Source organism: Pararge aegeria, chromosome Z, assembly GCF_905163445.1.
Source record: "Pararge aegeria chromosome Z, ilParAegt1.1, whole genome shotgun sequence".
Taxonomy (NCBI): Eukaryota; Metazoa; Arthropoda; class Insecta; order Lepidoptera; family Nymphalidae; genus Pararge; species Pararge aegeria.
Genome location: NC_053208.1, coordinates 11936214 through 11950421, shown reverse-complemented (window position 1 = coordinate 11950421; position 14208 = coordinate 11936214). Strand labels below are relative to the sequence as shown.

Sequence of the window (14208 nt, the reverse complement as noted above, 5' to 3'; positions counted from 1 at the left end):
CGAAATAATATATAAATCGAATGTGTAACTTTACTGAGAACGGCCACTTACTCCATTAATGATATAACTGGAACTTGCTTACTTACTAATTCTATTAGAGTATCTCGATCGACGTCTACTAAATTGAGTCTGGTAGGTACTTATTTAGTAACTTATTTGAATTCAATTTAGATTTAGATGTTCCTACCTACGTACCAATTATCGTCATATTTAGACTCATTCTTACTGTGATAACCGTTTAGTTCAACCGTTGAACGAGTAAGATTTTTTCCATAAGTTCAAATGCATCAAAATTCAAATTCAAATTCAACATTCATTTATTTCAAGTAGGCCTAATATAAGCACTTTTGAAACGTCAAGTCTGTCTGTTTGTAGTGATTCTACCACCGGTTCGGAAGGCAGATTCTACCGAGAAGAAGCCGGCAAGAAACTCAGCAGTTGCTCTTTTCCATCTTCAGACTAAGAGCCTGGCCGCTTCGAAAGCAATGTTTTTGGGTTCGAATCCCAATTGAACATCAAAAGGGGCTATTTTTCACGTACGTACCTACTGCAAAACCAAATCCTTTTTCCTAAGAAGTAATCATTGTGCAAGCAATATGCTTGAACGTTTTTCATATTTTAATTGTTTAACAGGTACCTAGGTTGTTGGAACCTTTACTTAAACATATTTGAATTAATATACACAATATTTTAATATTTAATAAAATTTAAAGACTTATTTAGAATGTAAATATTACTGTATCACTAATACTCGCGTAATGATATTAAAATATTGTCACAATGTCATGAACAATAGCTGAAAATCAAATTTAATTTTAATTATTTCTTGAAAACAACTCATTCACTAAATAAGTGTTTTAAACAATTATTGAAAATGCTAATCAATATAATATCTGACGGACGGTTATCAAGTTTTTACCCACTTTGCAAAATTATTCTATCCAAGATGGACTGTTTTACATTTGTAGTGTTTACCGTATTTACCGACGTGTTTACACGCACCCAATTAATTTAGTAACGTTGATATGTTTCAGGTTCACTAATGCTAAATTTAAACGCAATACCAAAAGGTGTGAAACAATTCGACGACTGTACGTTAGACGTTTTGGAAAATCCTAAGAAAATCAACCTATTTTCAGCTAGGTTTCTACGATGTTGGTGGCCTTTAAGTATTATCGATCAAGATTCTGTTACAACTTTGTTAGCCGTAAGCAAATTTAAACTTATAAGTTATATCGATAGCTAAAGTTTCCGATGGGGTAAAAATTAGTAACTGTTGCTGTTTGCTTTAGTTTGTAAGCTTATTTAATAAAATTAGCCTTTGTTCCCAAGGCACTGCTATTATTATTTATAAGTTTAGTATACGTTTAGTATATACATATATATATATATATATATATATACTATATATAAATATATTCACCACTTACCTCTCTTCCGTAGCTGGCATTAACCGGAAGCGATTTGTAGCGATTGTTTTTTTTTATATTTTCAGTAAAATTTATTTACTGTATTTTTTATTAGAATAGATTTTTTTTTTATATTCGATCTAACTGTATAGGTATGCTACAAACAACTTATCGCGCGAAGTCCTTTAACAAAAAATGCAAATTTTTCCTCGGGGACTTATACCAAAGCATTGATCAAAGAATTAATATTATTTTCAGGGTAAAATCGACTTAGAAATCACTTTGCTGCTGCAAGAAAATGCGACCTTAATTCCTGTTGGCGTAGGTAGAGAACCACCTTTTGCATTACCTGAACCTATGTAAGATGTTCTTTTATTTTATTATATACCATTTATACAATTATGAGGGAATAGTAAGTATTTGCGACTTTAATATCACGATTTCTGTTACATAGGTATAAGCGGTGATTTGTCATTGTAGTTAGGACTTGAGCTTTAAGGGAGACCACGTTTGAACCCTGACTGACCACGCACTTCTAACTTTTCGTGGTCATGTGCTTTTAAAGATTTTCGAGCAATTAAATATATCTTGTAACGGTGAAGGAAAACATCGTAAGGAAACCTGTATGCCTGAGAGTTACACTAGGAAGTTGGATTACGGTTTAAGCTCTTTTTATTCTAGACGAGATCCGAACCCTGAAGTGAGCTGGTAACAGGTTGATATTGATGATGATAATAACATTAAATAGTTCATAGTGATTGTTTGAATAAGAGAATAACATAAAAATACGTTTTTAAAATGCTTGTCTTGCTTTGTCTGTTGATGGGAAATCAGAAATTGTATGCGTGACTTCATCCACGTGCAATTTCTGATTTCCCTTGGGAATAAGAAATTATATCGCGCCACATATGACTTTCGTGCAACTTTCTCAAGTACACATTTTGCCGACTTAGGAAAACATTTCAAGGATTAAAGATAACCTGGATAACTTTTTGTATACTATTTTTCCTACTTGTAAAATTCACCTCAAAAATGGTTCAGCCGTTCCAAAATTAGCCCTAACAGACAGTCTTTTTGTCCATACTAACAAACTCTTTAGTAATGAATTCATACAAACAGAATCAAATTTAAGCTCAGTAATAACAGTAGTGTCTAGATTGCCGTCAGATACTTCAACTGAATATTTTAGTACTTAGGTATTAATGTTTAATGAATAGTTACTTAACAGTTAAAACTAAGTTATTTTTATACTTTCAACGCTTAGTAAAAAAAATATACTACGACAATACACACATCGCCATCTAGCCCCAAAGTAAGCGTAGCTTGTGTTATGGGTACTAACTGATGAATATTTTTATGAATGATATACATAAATACTTAGAATATAAATATAAACACCCAGACACTGAAAAACATTCATGCTCATCACACAATCATTTTCCAGTAGTGGGAATCGAACCCACGGCCTTGGGCTCAGAAAGCTTACTTAGTTAATCAGGAGCTTAGTGAGGAGACTTTTATAAAATAGGTACATTTTTATAAATTACCCTGGACCAATTAAACTAGTGAACATTCTTTGACTCGGGTGCTTCTCAAATGTTACTGTAATATGTAAATTTTTAATTGGTATCTAAAAGGAGATTACGCTTCTCAGAATAACATACAAAGTAGCATGAGTGTGAGTTGTCAAGTGTACGAACTCCATTTAAATATTTGACAGAACTCTTTCAGACTTCAACATGTCGTCAATATCCGAAGTGCTTTGTATCTTCTCAATACGCGTGGCCAACTTCATTTCAAAATTTTAACAATTATTGTAATGCACAGACCTGCACCCTTTAAAAATGAGGCATTACAATTGTTATTTTATTTATATTTTTCATTTGTAATTGTTTTTATATTTTGCATTTTTACACTCTTTGTAACTTGTAGGGCATGCGCGCGACTAGAAAATTACTCACGTAACTCGTATTTTTTCTCTAGAGATAAGTAGATGAGATAATGGGTAAATGTAACTTTCTTGTGGCGCGCATGCTAGACCTTCTGGTGAGCACGACAAAGCTGGGCTACTTTAGATACAAACGCCATTGTACGTGATTAATGATATCTAAATAATATAATAAACTAGATTTTGCTTTATTTTATTTAAACAATAAACTTACATCATTACATTTTTAATTTAAGTCTCATAATATATTAAATCATTTATTTCTCTCCGTATTCATTCTCTTCTATTCTCTTCTCGAGCGGGTGAAGATCATTATCTACACCCATGTACACCCAACAATAGAATATCATCATAGTGAATAAAAGCTGTATTTGACAGTTTGACAGTTCAAAAATAGGAGTGCTCCGATCGTCACCAAACTTTATAGGATTACTCGCCAGGTCAATCCGGTCATACCCACACTTTCTCTTTTATATATATACTCGGAGATAGATGAAGTTTTAATATAGTGCAATGTTTTTAATTTCAGGAGACACGAAGGTTCCTCAAACAAGATTTGTTCTAAATTGGTAAATATGTACTACCGAATTCGATCAAAGTTTGTTGGGCTGGTGGCATTCGGTGCTTTTATTTGGTTTGCTGTTATTTTTGCTTTATATTTCCAATTACCGTTTAAAATGTCGTACTGGCTAATATAGCGAACGTGCATTTAATGAATCGGAAAGGCTTGCAGAGCAGAAAATCGAGTGGACTTTCACGACGAAAGAAAATTATAAGTCAATCTTAATACTGTTAATATAAATAATGCCTGAGCAGTCATTTAAAAATAATTTATTTACCGCCTTACCTTAGTGTTAAAAGAAAATCGTGATATTTTCACAAGTGAATTTAGTATAATTGACATTTATCTATCAATGTTAAAGTTAAGTTATTTATGATATTATATTTAAAAAATAAATTCTTAAATACGAAATTGTGAATATTATTTGTTTTCCCATTAGTTTTATATCTACATTTGGTTAGTTGTAATGCGATATATTCATTATGGTCATGTTTCATTAAAAGTTCCGCCAAGCTTCCTGTCATAAGAACTACGCAGCACGCATGCCCACTTCGCAGAGCCCTCTCCACACCACATCAGACCCGTGCCGCGCGATGTCCATATCGACTGCGGCGACGATATTCGCGCTCTCTAATCGTTTACAAAGTTGTTAGTTTCAAAAGTGCACATGACAAATCGCATGCTGATATTTCGCGTGGTGAGTACACCCTAATTTTTTTCTTCTTTTCCACTCCTAAAATACAGAAATGAAGACTTCCTCAGAAAAAAAAAACATAATTAAATAAGCATTTCAACGTTATAAAATTAAAAAATCATTCATTTTTTGTTTTAAATAACACATTTAGAATCATTATTTATATCTACTCGAATTCAGTATAAATCATTTAATTAAGTTGTAGTTGTACAGATTTTTATTAGTTGTTTATTCTTCTATAGAAATCGGGCGTAGTTTTTCAAATGATCTTTTTCATTTAAGTGAAGCTCGAAAAAGAATTATTGTTTTGTTAATATGTATTCATTATTTTTTTTATTCACTATGATAAAACTATTTATTTGAAAAATTATTACAAATATACAATATATATATAGCTATACAAATCTAACACACACTTTTCTACCGGCGATCTAATAAAATATTAGAACACAAAAGCCGCTATTGTGACTTAAGTATGATAATTAGATGTACTTCTTCACGGACTTGTTTGTAGCTAATAATTAATACTTTAATCATGTTGGACATAATTTTTATCTATCACCAATATTTTAATCAGCACACGCCAAGTAATGAATTTTATTCGCAATATTTTGCTACTTTGGGTTACGTTATTGCAATTTTATTAAAGATCATCTCCAATTTACTTTAAAATAAATTATATTGTTTAGTTAATTCTCAAGTGAGGAGTTTCGCTGAGGAGTTCTTTTCCCTACCAACATTGACCGGTTCTTCACAAAATTTTAACAAAATCACAATAATAATACAGCATTTCCAGTGAAAGGAAAATTGTGAAAATCGGTTTAGATATGACAGTGTTACGAAGTAAAATAGTTTTTCGGGATGAAAAGTATATTTAATTTTAATCCGAAGTATAATATCCTACAAATGTGTCCAATTGCATTCAAATCCGTTCAGTAGTATTTGCGTAATGCGCACACAAACCAACAGACATACAGAGAAACAGACAAAAATTTCATAAATTGCATTTTTAGGTTTCATTGCTTATTACTACCGTCTCCCAGTTATAATTTTGGAAAAATCTTTTGAAAAAAAAACAAAATAGTTCCTAATCAAAATGCAGTTTGTATTATTTTCATAAGATTATGCAATTTCAATTAAATATAAACAGCTATTTAAATAACGATGAAACTTTGGGTTTCTACAATATCAAAAGGAGAAAAATCACCATAAGTTGAACGGACGTTGCTGCAAGAGGTGCTATAATCTTGTTTACCTTCCGATTCTTTACAATATAATGTGAAAACCGCTTTACATATATTTCAGGAATGTTATTAGGGATGCGTATTATGTTGTATATGTTCTACTTTTATTACTTATCTCTATAGGCACTTATCAAATATTAGTACCTGATTATCTATACATTGAGAACCGATTTGGGCTGTAAATTTTAATGTGACACATTTTGTTTAATAGTATGCTACGATAATATTGTAACATTAGATCCATCCCCGGTAGTATCCACTTTTAGAACTAAGCTTCCGTCAGTGTAGCTCTCTTGGACCATGTTGAAATAACAAACCAAATAACCAAAAATTTAGCTTTATCTCTAGATATCACTTAATATAGCTAATTTGATACAAATTTATTAGTTAATTATGCTTGCAGCCTTGCCTCATGCGGAAACCTAAATAAACCAACAGTTAAATTTATTAAAAGAAATTTCTCCCAGTTTTCCAGTGACCTACGGGAGTTCCAAAAGAAAGAAAAAAGATTAAACCTAATAAATTTTAATTATAAAACTCCTAAGGCAAAAGAAATTCCAAAATTTCCAAAAGGGAGTCGAAAAAGAAAAAAAATGCCTTTTTAAGTGATGTGTTCGCAGTCTTTTTTTTGCATGATGTTTCTAACTCATAATACCCATTACCGGCCCATTACGGGCAAGGGTCTTCTCTTAAAATGAGAAGAGGTTAAGGCCGTAGTCCCACACGCTGGCCAAGTGCGGATTGGTGGATATTTCTAAATGGAAGTGCATAATGCATTCCATCTATTTTTCTGAAGCGAGTTTAGATTAAGTAAAGTTTTCCATAATTTCAAAAATAAGCATCTTTCTATAGAATACTAATTTTCCCATACTCTATAAGTAAATTCATTGGTTTACCCGTCAAGAGTTATCCAAATTTGCAATCGATTAGGAACCATGCGCGGCAATCTAGTAGGTAGTTTGTAAGTGAATTTCAAAATAAAACAAAGTTTAGATGCAATATCTAAAATATTTTTCCTTATCCATACCCATGGGTCGAAATTCATAATAAAAATACTTTTTTACAAAAGTAAAATACCGATTTAAAATAACCACACGATACGCCTTGAAATTCACTTGACTCCAGGAACGTTTCTATAATGTGCAATTTATGAAACAGTAAAAAAACCAATATTATTTTCTGCCATAAATGCTACCGAAAATACATTAGCACAAACGTTTTTATCTGTACGTCACTGATATGGAGGATAACAAAAGTTGGAGGTTTAAATGACGCAATATTAATTTTAAAATTAAAAGATTAAACAAGACTGGATTATAGTAGGGTAAATAATGCCTTGTAAACGTCTTCGAGGTCCGGGACCAAATTCATCTAGAGTTGTCACCTTTCATGGATGAGACAAGAGCTGGCCGATAATGGATGCAAGCTGGGTGATAACACTATCACCCGGTCTATATGTGCACACAGTGGCGTGCACTGGGTTTTTGACCAGGGTATGCATAAAGAAGGAAGGTGCCATAAAATGGAGAAATCCTTCGCATTTATGAGTCATATAAAAATTTCAGGGTATGCAGTGCTTTTGTGCATGTATGGAGTGCACGCCACTGTGTACACAGTACCATAGAATGACTTATAGCACTTGCGTACAGTACCTAGTGCAAAGCAAACTTAGGAACACTCCTCTTAGAGATAAATAAATTTAGTTTTTTAAGAAGAGGTTACTTTTTGTAGATCACTCGAATCACACACTTGAATGCACACTAAATCGTTACAATTGACAGAAATGAAGTAGGTTATGTATTTTTACAAACAATGGTATGCAAAACCGGTTTATAGCTACAGCCAATCTCTTGCAGACTGTTAAGGGCAGTGGTATAATACACAATTGTGTATTATTTCTACTCAATACTTTGTCTGCTTAGCATGGTAAATTAAAAGCAGCTACAAAAAGCTGTAAACGTAAATTTATCTATATGAATGTTAAAAGCTTGAATTAAGTGTCGCGAATATTCTTTTCTTTTTGCGTTTTGGTCCGTCTCCGGGTGAGACGGATTTACGCATACTCGAAAAACTACTGCCAAAGCCAACGACACCCAAATTGTTGCACCCAAAGTGCCTTTCCGGCGTTGTAGTCATAAAAGATGTAGGTCCCGGGTTCTATCTACGGCTAAGCATTTGGGCGCAATGTGGAAATTTATAATTACTGAACGCTGTCTGATAACCACTCTAACTCTGTAGTATCCGAGTAACTATAAGAGAAAACCCGTGCCGCCAAGCGATGCGACTAAAATATGGTATAACTGCCATACTTTCTTTGATTGCTTAAATACAAAGCTCACCTCGTTAACCGGTGAAATTTAGAGGAAATGTGAGTACCTAGTTTATCACATTCGAGTTGCAAAAAAAGATCGCAGTAATGCCAAGAATGAGCAAGATTAAGATTTTCTATATAAATATTAGGTAAGAATTTATAACAGTAGATACATATCTGAGATCTTCCTGCAAAGATATAATAATCAGATAAAAAACTTAAAACAATTTTATTACCAATAGTTTATGCCAGCGATACAGAAGATTTAACAAAATATGCACTAAGCATAAGCTAATCACATAAAATATAACTCCGCAATAAAAGCGACTTATGTTTTGTAAAGACGTGCAACGGTGTCATAACATAACAGTCGTGTACGGGTTTTCCACCAAATCGTCCGGCTTTAACCATCGCTATTTGGTACTCACTGGTTTTAAACGTGTGCAATAATAATTTTATTTATGCATAGCTAACTGAGATCGTTTATTTAAAAGGTAGGAAATTTGAATTGCCAAAAACAGACCAAGGCGTCCAAACTTACTGCCGCAGTGGCTTGCAAATTTTCGACTAATTATAAGTCGCGGTTTGAGCAAGAATCCTGTGATTAGTCGCAAATAGAACGCGCACGCCACCATAATGGGTCAGGACGTTTTGTGTTGATTTTAAAGATAAAAGGCGATGTTAAATAGTACAAAAATAAACACAATTCCAAGATTACAGTTAAAGACAGACTGGTTCCACATACGCAAGGTATGTTCAGGGCTCAAATTTTGTGCATTTCTTTTGTGTTTTGTATCTGCGCTGTACCGTCCTCGCCATAATATTACATCGGGGATATAGTCTTTTCGTATTTTGTATTTATGAAGCATATTTTGAAATAGTAATCTGCCTAAAATACCTTTAGAAAAGTAGCATTAAAAGCAAAAAAAGTTATGACTTGTTACCGCTATTTTTTAAATTATGAAGTATTATTACAAAACATAGGAATGGCTTAAGCTTTTAAGGCGTGTTTTCTTTTTGTTTGAGCAAAGCAATGTGCAAGCATTGTGTAAAAGAAAATATGCGTGTAAAAGCAGTACATAGTTAGTTGACGGCTGAGAGATATAAGAGGAAAATATGATATGCCGACCCGATGTTTCAAGAGAAGAAGGTAGATAGTTAAAACTAAAGCAAAAACAACATATAAGTAGTCGTAACATTTCTAAAGAACTGAGAATTTGTCAAAACAAAAATACAGTTTAAGCTCAGTTAGTTCGCGTACACATAAAAGCTTGACATTGAAAGAAATCTAGTTAACCCTGTAATAATCGAAAGAAATCTAGTAAAATGTAATATATCGAAGTAATTGTAAATGGTGATGAGAAGTGGGTTGGTAGGATTGGACATGGTAGGATTTTAAAGGCGTCGTTCATTATGAGTTGTTTAGTAATAAGTACTGTTTCGATCTACACAAAAGACGTATGCCACTGCACGCCTACCATTTAGCAAAAATTATAATTGGCTGGGTAGTAAATGTATTCGCGCTGTCTTGCACCCTCTGATAGGTATCTTATTTCAGTGGTTCATCTTTCCATTTCTTTAGAATTCTTTGTGTAATGTAAGATAGCATCAAAAGGGGACTGTCAAAAGTATATTAAGCTGACAATAAGGTTAGATTAAATAGAATAGTTACAAAAACAATACATTGATGGTACTACAACAAAAGTTTACCCTGCCGTCCATACCTAATATTATAAAGAGGGTGGTTTTGTATATTTGTTGTTCGTAGGTAATGGATAAACTTGAATATTACTTGCTAATTTTCAAAGTATTTCAGGAACCTTAAACGTATTTTTCTTTTTAATCATTCACTAGAATGTACTATTAAGGAAAATTATAATCTTAACTAAGTATATGCCTAAGAATTATATACTTTACTATCATATTTACTTAGATAAGGATTAATACTCTACAGGAGTAAATAGGGTCTCAAGTAACGTAATTTTGAATGAATTATTTTTTGAATGATATGTCTACCGTGAATCAACCGTACCAGATAGAGCTATGAAAACGCGGGGTATTGTTTAAGTTTTTAGAACATCTAAAACTCAGTAGGTTGTTTTATTTAAATAAACTATCTCTGAAAAATATCTATACAATGGTTTAATCCGGAACAAAATCCGTTCCGTAGATTAGGAAGAGTTATCGGATAAACAGACAGTGGCGGAAAGCGGCTATAACATACGAGTACCACCCTTCGTTAACTCGCGTAAAACAACAGAAAACAGTTAGTTTATTATAAAATGATCATTTGTATAACCTGACGCAAAATAAGTACAACCGTTATAACAATTTTTCATAGATAAAAAATTAATAGTTTTCGTATCTTTAAAATAAGAGGAATGAGTGACTCACTCACAGATTACTTAAATTTTTAGTGTTTTTTTTTTAATAATTTAGTTTTGGATCTAAAATAGAAAATCTACCACCTACCTAATATGGTTGATAATTGATACGACTAAACCTACCGATAGTTAAATAAATGCATTCATCTGAATTATTTTATCTCATTATTTTATCTATAACTTTGTTTCAGTTTATCAATTCTGTGTTCACAATTTCCACTAAATTAGATCCCCGGCTGTTTATAAATATATATATTTATAAAAATATATATATATAAGGTGGATTTACCAGTATAAATTTTATTTATAATGAATGTATACACCCTTTGGCGATTTGCAAAACATTTTGTTTTAAAGATATCTAAGCTCTATACTAATTTTATAAAATGGTAAAGTTTTTAAGTATGTGAGATTGTCAGGGGTAATCTCTGGATCTACGAAACCGATTTTGAAAATTCTGTATTCAGTATAAACCACATTATTTCTGAGTATCATAGGCCATATATTAACCTGAAAACTGAAAAGAACTTCTCGTAGTCGGATTAGCAAAATAAGTCTGAGAAGAAAACTTTCGAACGAAAACGTTTCTTGCGAACGCTACCTTAAAGATGAGATATGTATGTTTGAGTATTAGAGAAAAGTTGTAGAGTTTGATAATATTATTACAAGTGTAAAGACACATTATCCTCTAATAAACAGAGACCAGTTTGTATCTGACATAGATTTAATTATTTTCTTATGCTTTATTCAGAATAATAAAGTTTTGATATCATGATATCCCATGTTGAACATGTTGAAGAGCGTGTTGTCTAAAGTATTTTTTTTGCAACATTACACGTCCTGTCTCTTCATTAGTTACTGGCTGAACCCAACTACGCTTTATTTTGGCTCATTTTGATACAATTTCCCAATACCGTGGAAACCTGTAAAAATAAGTGCAACAAATTAACATAGAAATACGTTATGTAAAAACTTCTAGTCATACAGATGTTCCAAGTTTACAGTACAGCTACTTGTAGTATTGATCATGGTTTTCACAAGGTGCAATTGTGTTTAAAATATTTTTTATGAAGTGCATGCAATGTGCATATGTGTCATTTTGGCCCGCATGCAATTGTAATTTTATTGCTGCTCAGTTATTAGTAAGTTATTCATTAGCAGTTTCAACTTAGTAATAAAAATCAATTATGTTCAACTTAGTAAGTAAAATGGAGGAACTTAGGAACAAATGAGGAGTCATACATTTTTAACTGGAATCATTAACCGCAATGATAGCCCAACCCAAACCAAATCACAACGCTTTGTATACATTGCAATCGTGAGACAATCTGTTTTTACTCAGGCCTTACCTGTAATTTATTTTAATGTAATATAGATGAGAGGCTGCTGACGTATACGTGACTTGAAAGTTTTTGAAATAAATTACACAAAGGCAAATTACTCAGATACACAATAACCGATTTTTTTCTGTCGACGTTCGAAAATTATCAAATGATAAATATAATAAACAATCTTAAGTAGCTATGTAAATAAAATTATTTCTTATCTTTTACGTCACCGAGTTGAAACCATTATAAGGAGTAGGCATCTGATGTTCACGTACACAACCGATCTTGATCTCTAGTCAGCATCCGATGGCGCTAGTTACACCACCCCGTAATTGTAATTCGAAATATTTTTATAGTACGGAGTTGTCTAAAGAAAGTTAGTGCAAAACAGGGGTAACAAAATGATAACAAGTGATAAAAACGGTGAAAATAAAACTGGCAGCATTGAAAACTACATAGACGAAGCCAAACCAAAAGATGTTGATTACGACATGCTATTATCGGCCGCTGGAGAGTTCGGTCCATACCAATTGTTTCTGTTTTGTTCAACATTTCCTTTTTATGTCTTCGGTGTGTTTTCATATTTCTCACAACTTTTCATGACAGAAGTTTCACCAAATCACTGGTGCTGGATACCCGAACTACATAATTTAACTGAAATCGAACGAAGAACACTTGCAATACCGTTGGATCCCGAAGCGCGATTTGGATATTCGCAATGTAAATCATACATTGCCAATTGGAGTGAAATATTAGAGACAGGCCAAATGCCTAATGGAAGCTGGAATATACAGAACTGTCAGTATGGGTGGGAATTTAATAGATCTGAAATACCATATCCCACTATTTCCAGTGAAATGGGATGGGTGTGTGACAAAAATAGCTATCAAGCTACAGCCCAGTCTATTTTCTTCGTTGGATCTATAGTAGGAGGATTTGTTATTGGATGGGTTGCCGATCGCTTTGGAAGATTACCAGCTGCAACATTAAGCAATATGATTGGATGTGTGGCGGGAATCATTAGTATATATGCCCAAAATCTTTTTCAGTTTTCTTTGTGTCGATTTCTAATGGGTATATCGTACGATAATTGTATGATGATGGTATATCTTCTAGTTTTAGAATATGTTGCACCTAAGTATCGCTCTATTATAACAAATTTGCCTTTTGCAATATTTTACACGTTAGGTGCCACAGCATTACCTTGGATAGCACTTGCATGTGGACACTGGAAAACAATCAGTATAGTTACAAGTATTCCGATGGCATTGTCACTTCTAGCACCCTTTTTAATGCCAGAAAGCCCTAGGTGGTTGATTTCTAAAGGGCGCATAACTGACGCTGTAGACAAAGTTCTTAATATAGCAAGGGTTAATAAAAAAGAAATACCATCAAATTTAATAGAACATTTTAAAAAATCTAATTTGGACCAAAAGAAAGAGAACAATACAAGCATTTTAATTTTGCTTAAACGGCCTAAGTTGAGGAAAATGTTTATTTGTATTTGTTTAGAGTTCATGTGCTGTTTGGCTATATTTGACGCCTTAGTTCGAAGCATTGGTGGTCTAGAATTTAACTTCTTTTTATCTTTTACAATGGTATCATTTACGGAACTGCCTTCATTAGTAATAGTTTCTTTTGTTATAGATTTAACTGGTAGAAAGGGAATGTCAATTTTTGCATTTTTAATATGTTTTATATTTTGCACAATAACTGCTTTTATCAGTAACGGTTTACCTTCTGTAATATGTGCAGTTATATCAAGGTTCGCCATAAATATGTGTGTAAATATTGGCATGCAATGGGCTGCTGAAATGCTACCCACACCTGTAAGAGGATCCGGTACGTCAATCGTCCATATATTCAGTTATATTGGCACTATTATATCACCTTATATTGTGTACTTGGAAAATTACATAACTTGGCTACCTCTAGTTGTTGTGGGATGCATAGCGATAATAGGAATGCTGTTAGCTTTATCACTACCAGAAACAGCTGGAAAAGACATGCCTCAGACTTTTGATGAAGCCGAAGACTTAGTTAGTTACCGAAAAATATTAGACATACCATTTCTAAGAAAAAAAGAAATTTCCAACACTAAAAGTGCAAACAATATCTTTTAAAATAAATTTATACTTAATTGTAGTCAATCTTATACAACTTTCTTTCAATTTCTATTTAACTAATTTTGTATATTGCTTTACTTTTATTTATTTTTTTAAACACATTAGTGCCCTAAGCATGAATTTGCACATCTGCAATGTTTATGGTCCTTAAAAATTTTATTCTGTAACATAAGTCTCCAAAAATATCTTGTTGATTAAAAAT

General features: G+C 32.7%; 2 protein-coding genes across 2 annotated transcripts in view; both read left to right on the top strand.

Annotated features, from left to right (window-relative positions):
• LOC120636549 (fer-1-like protein 6) overlaps window positions 1-4055 on the top strand; it is a gene marked incomplete at its 5' end in the record, with an annotated part of 56049 nt that extends 51994 nt beyond the window's left edge. Inside the window, 3 exons of the mRNA XM_039908079.1 lie at window positions 1035-1207; window positions 1668-1768; window positions 3887-4055. Of these exons, the coding sequence (XP_039764013.1) occupies window positions 1035-1207; window positions 1668-1768; window positions 3887-4055 (443 nt within the window). The remainder of the gene's footprint in view (window positions 1-1034; window positions 1208-1667; window positions 1769-3886) is intronic.
• Window positions 4056-12176: 8121 nt separating this feature from the next.
• Window positions 12177-14003, top strand: LOC120636548 (carcinine transporter-like). The gene has a single exon (XM_039908078.1). The coding sequence runs from the start codon at window positions 12282-12284 to the stop codon at window positions 14001-14003; it is 1722 nt and encodes a 573-aa protein (XP_039764012.1). The 5' UTR covers window positions 12177-12281.
• Window positions 14004-14208: the final 205 nt, after the last annotated feature.

Excerpts from the sequence above, each read along its gene's own strand:
- LOC120636548 (XM_039908078.1), top strand. The coding sequence starts at position 12,282 with ATGATAACAAGTGATAAAAACGGTGAAAATAAAACTGGCAGCATTGAA.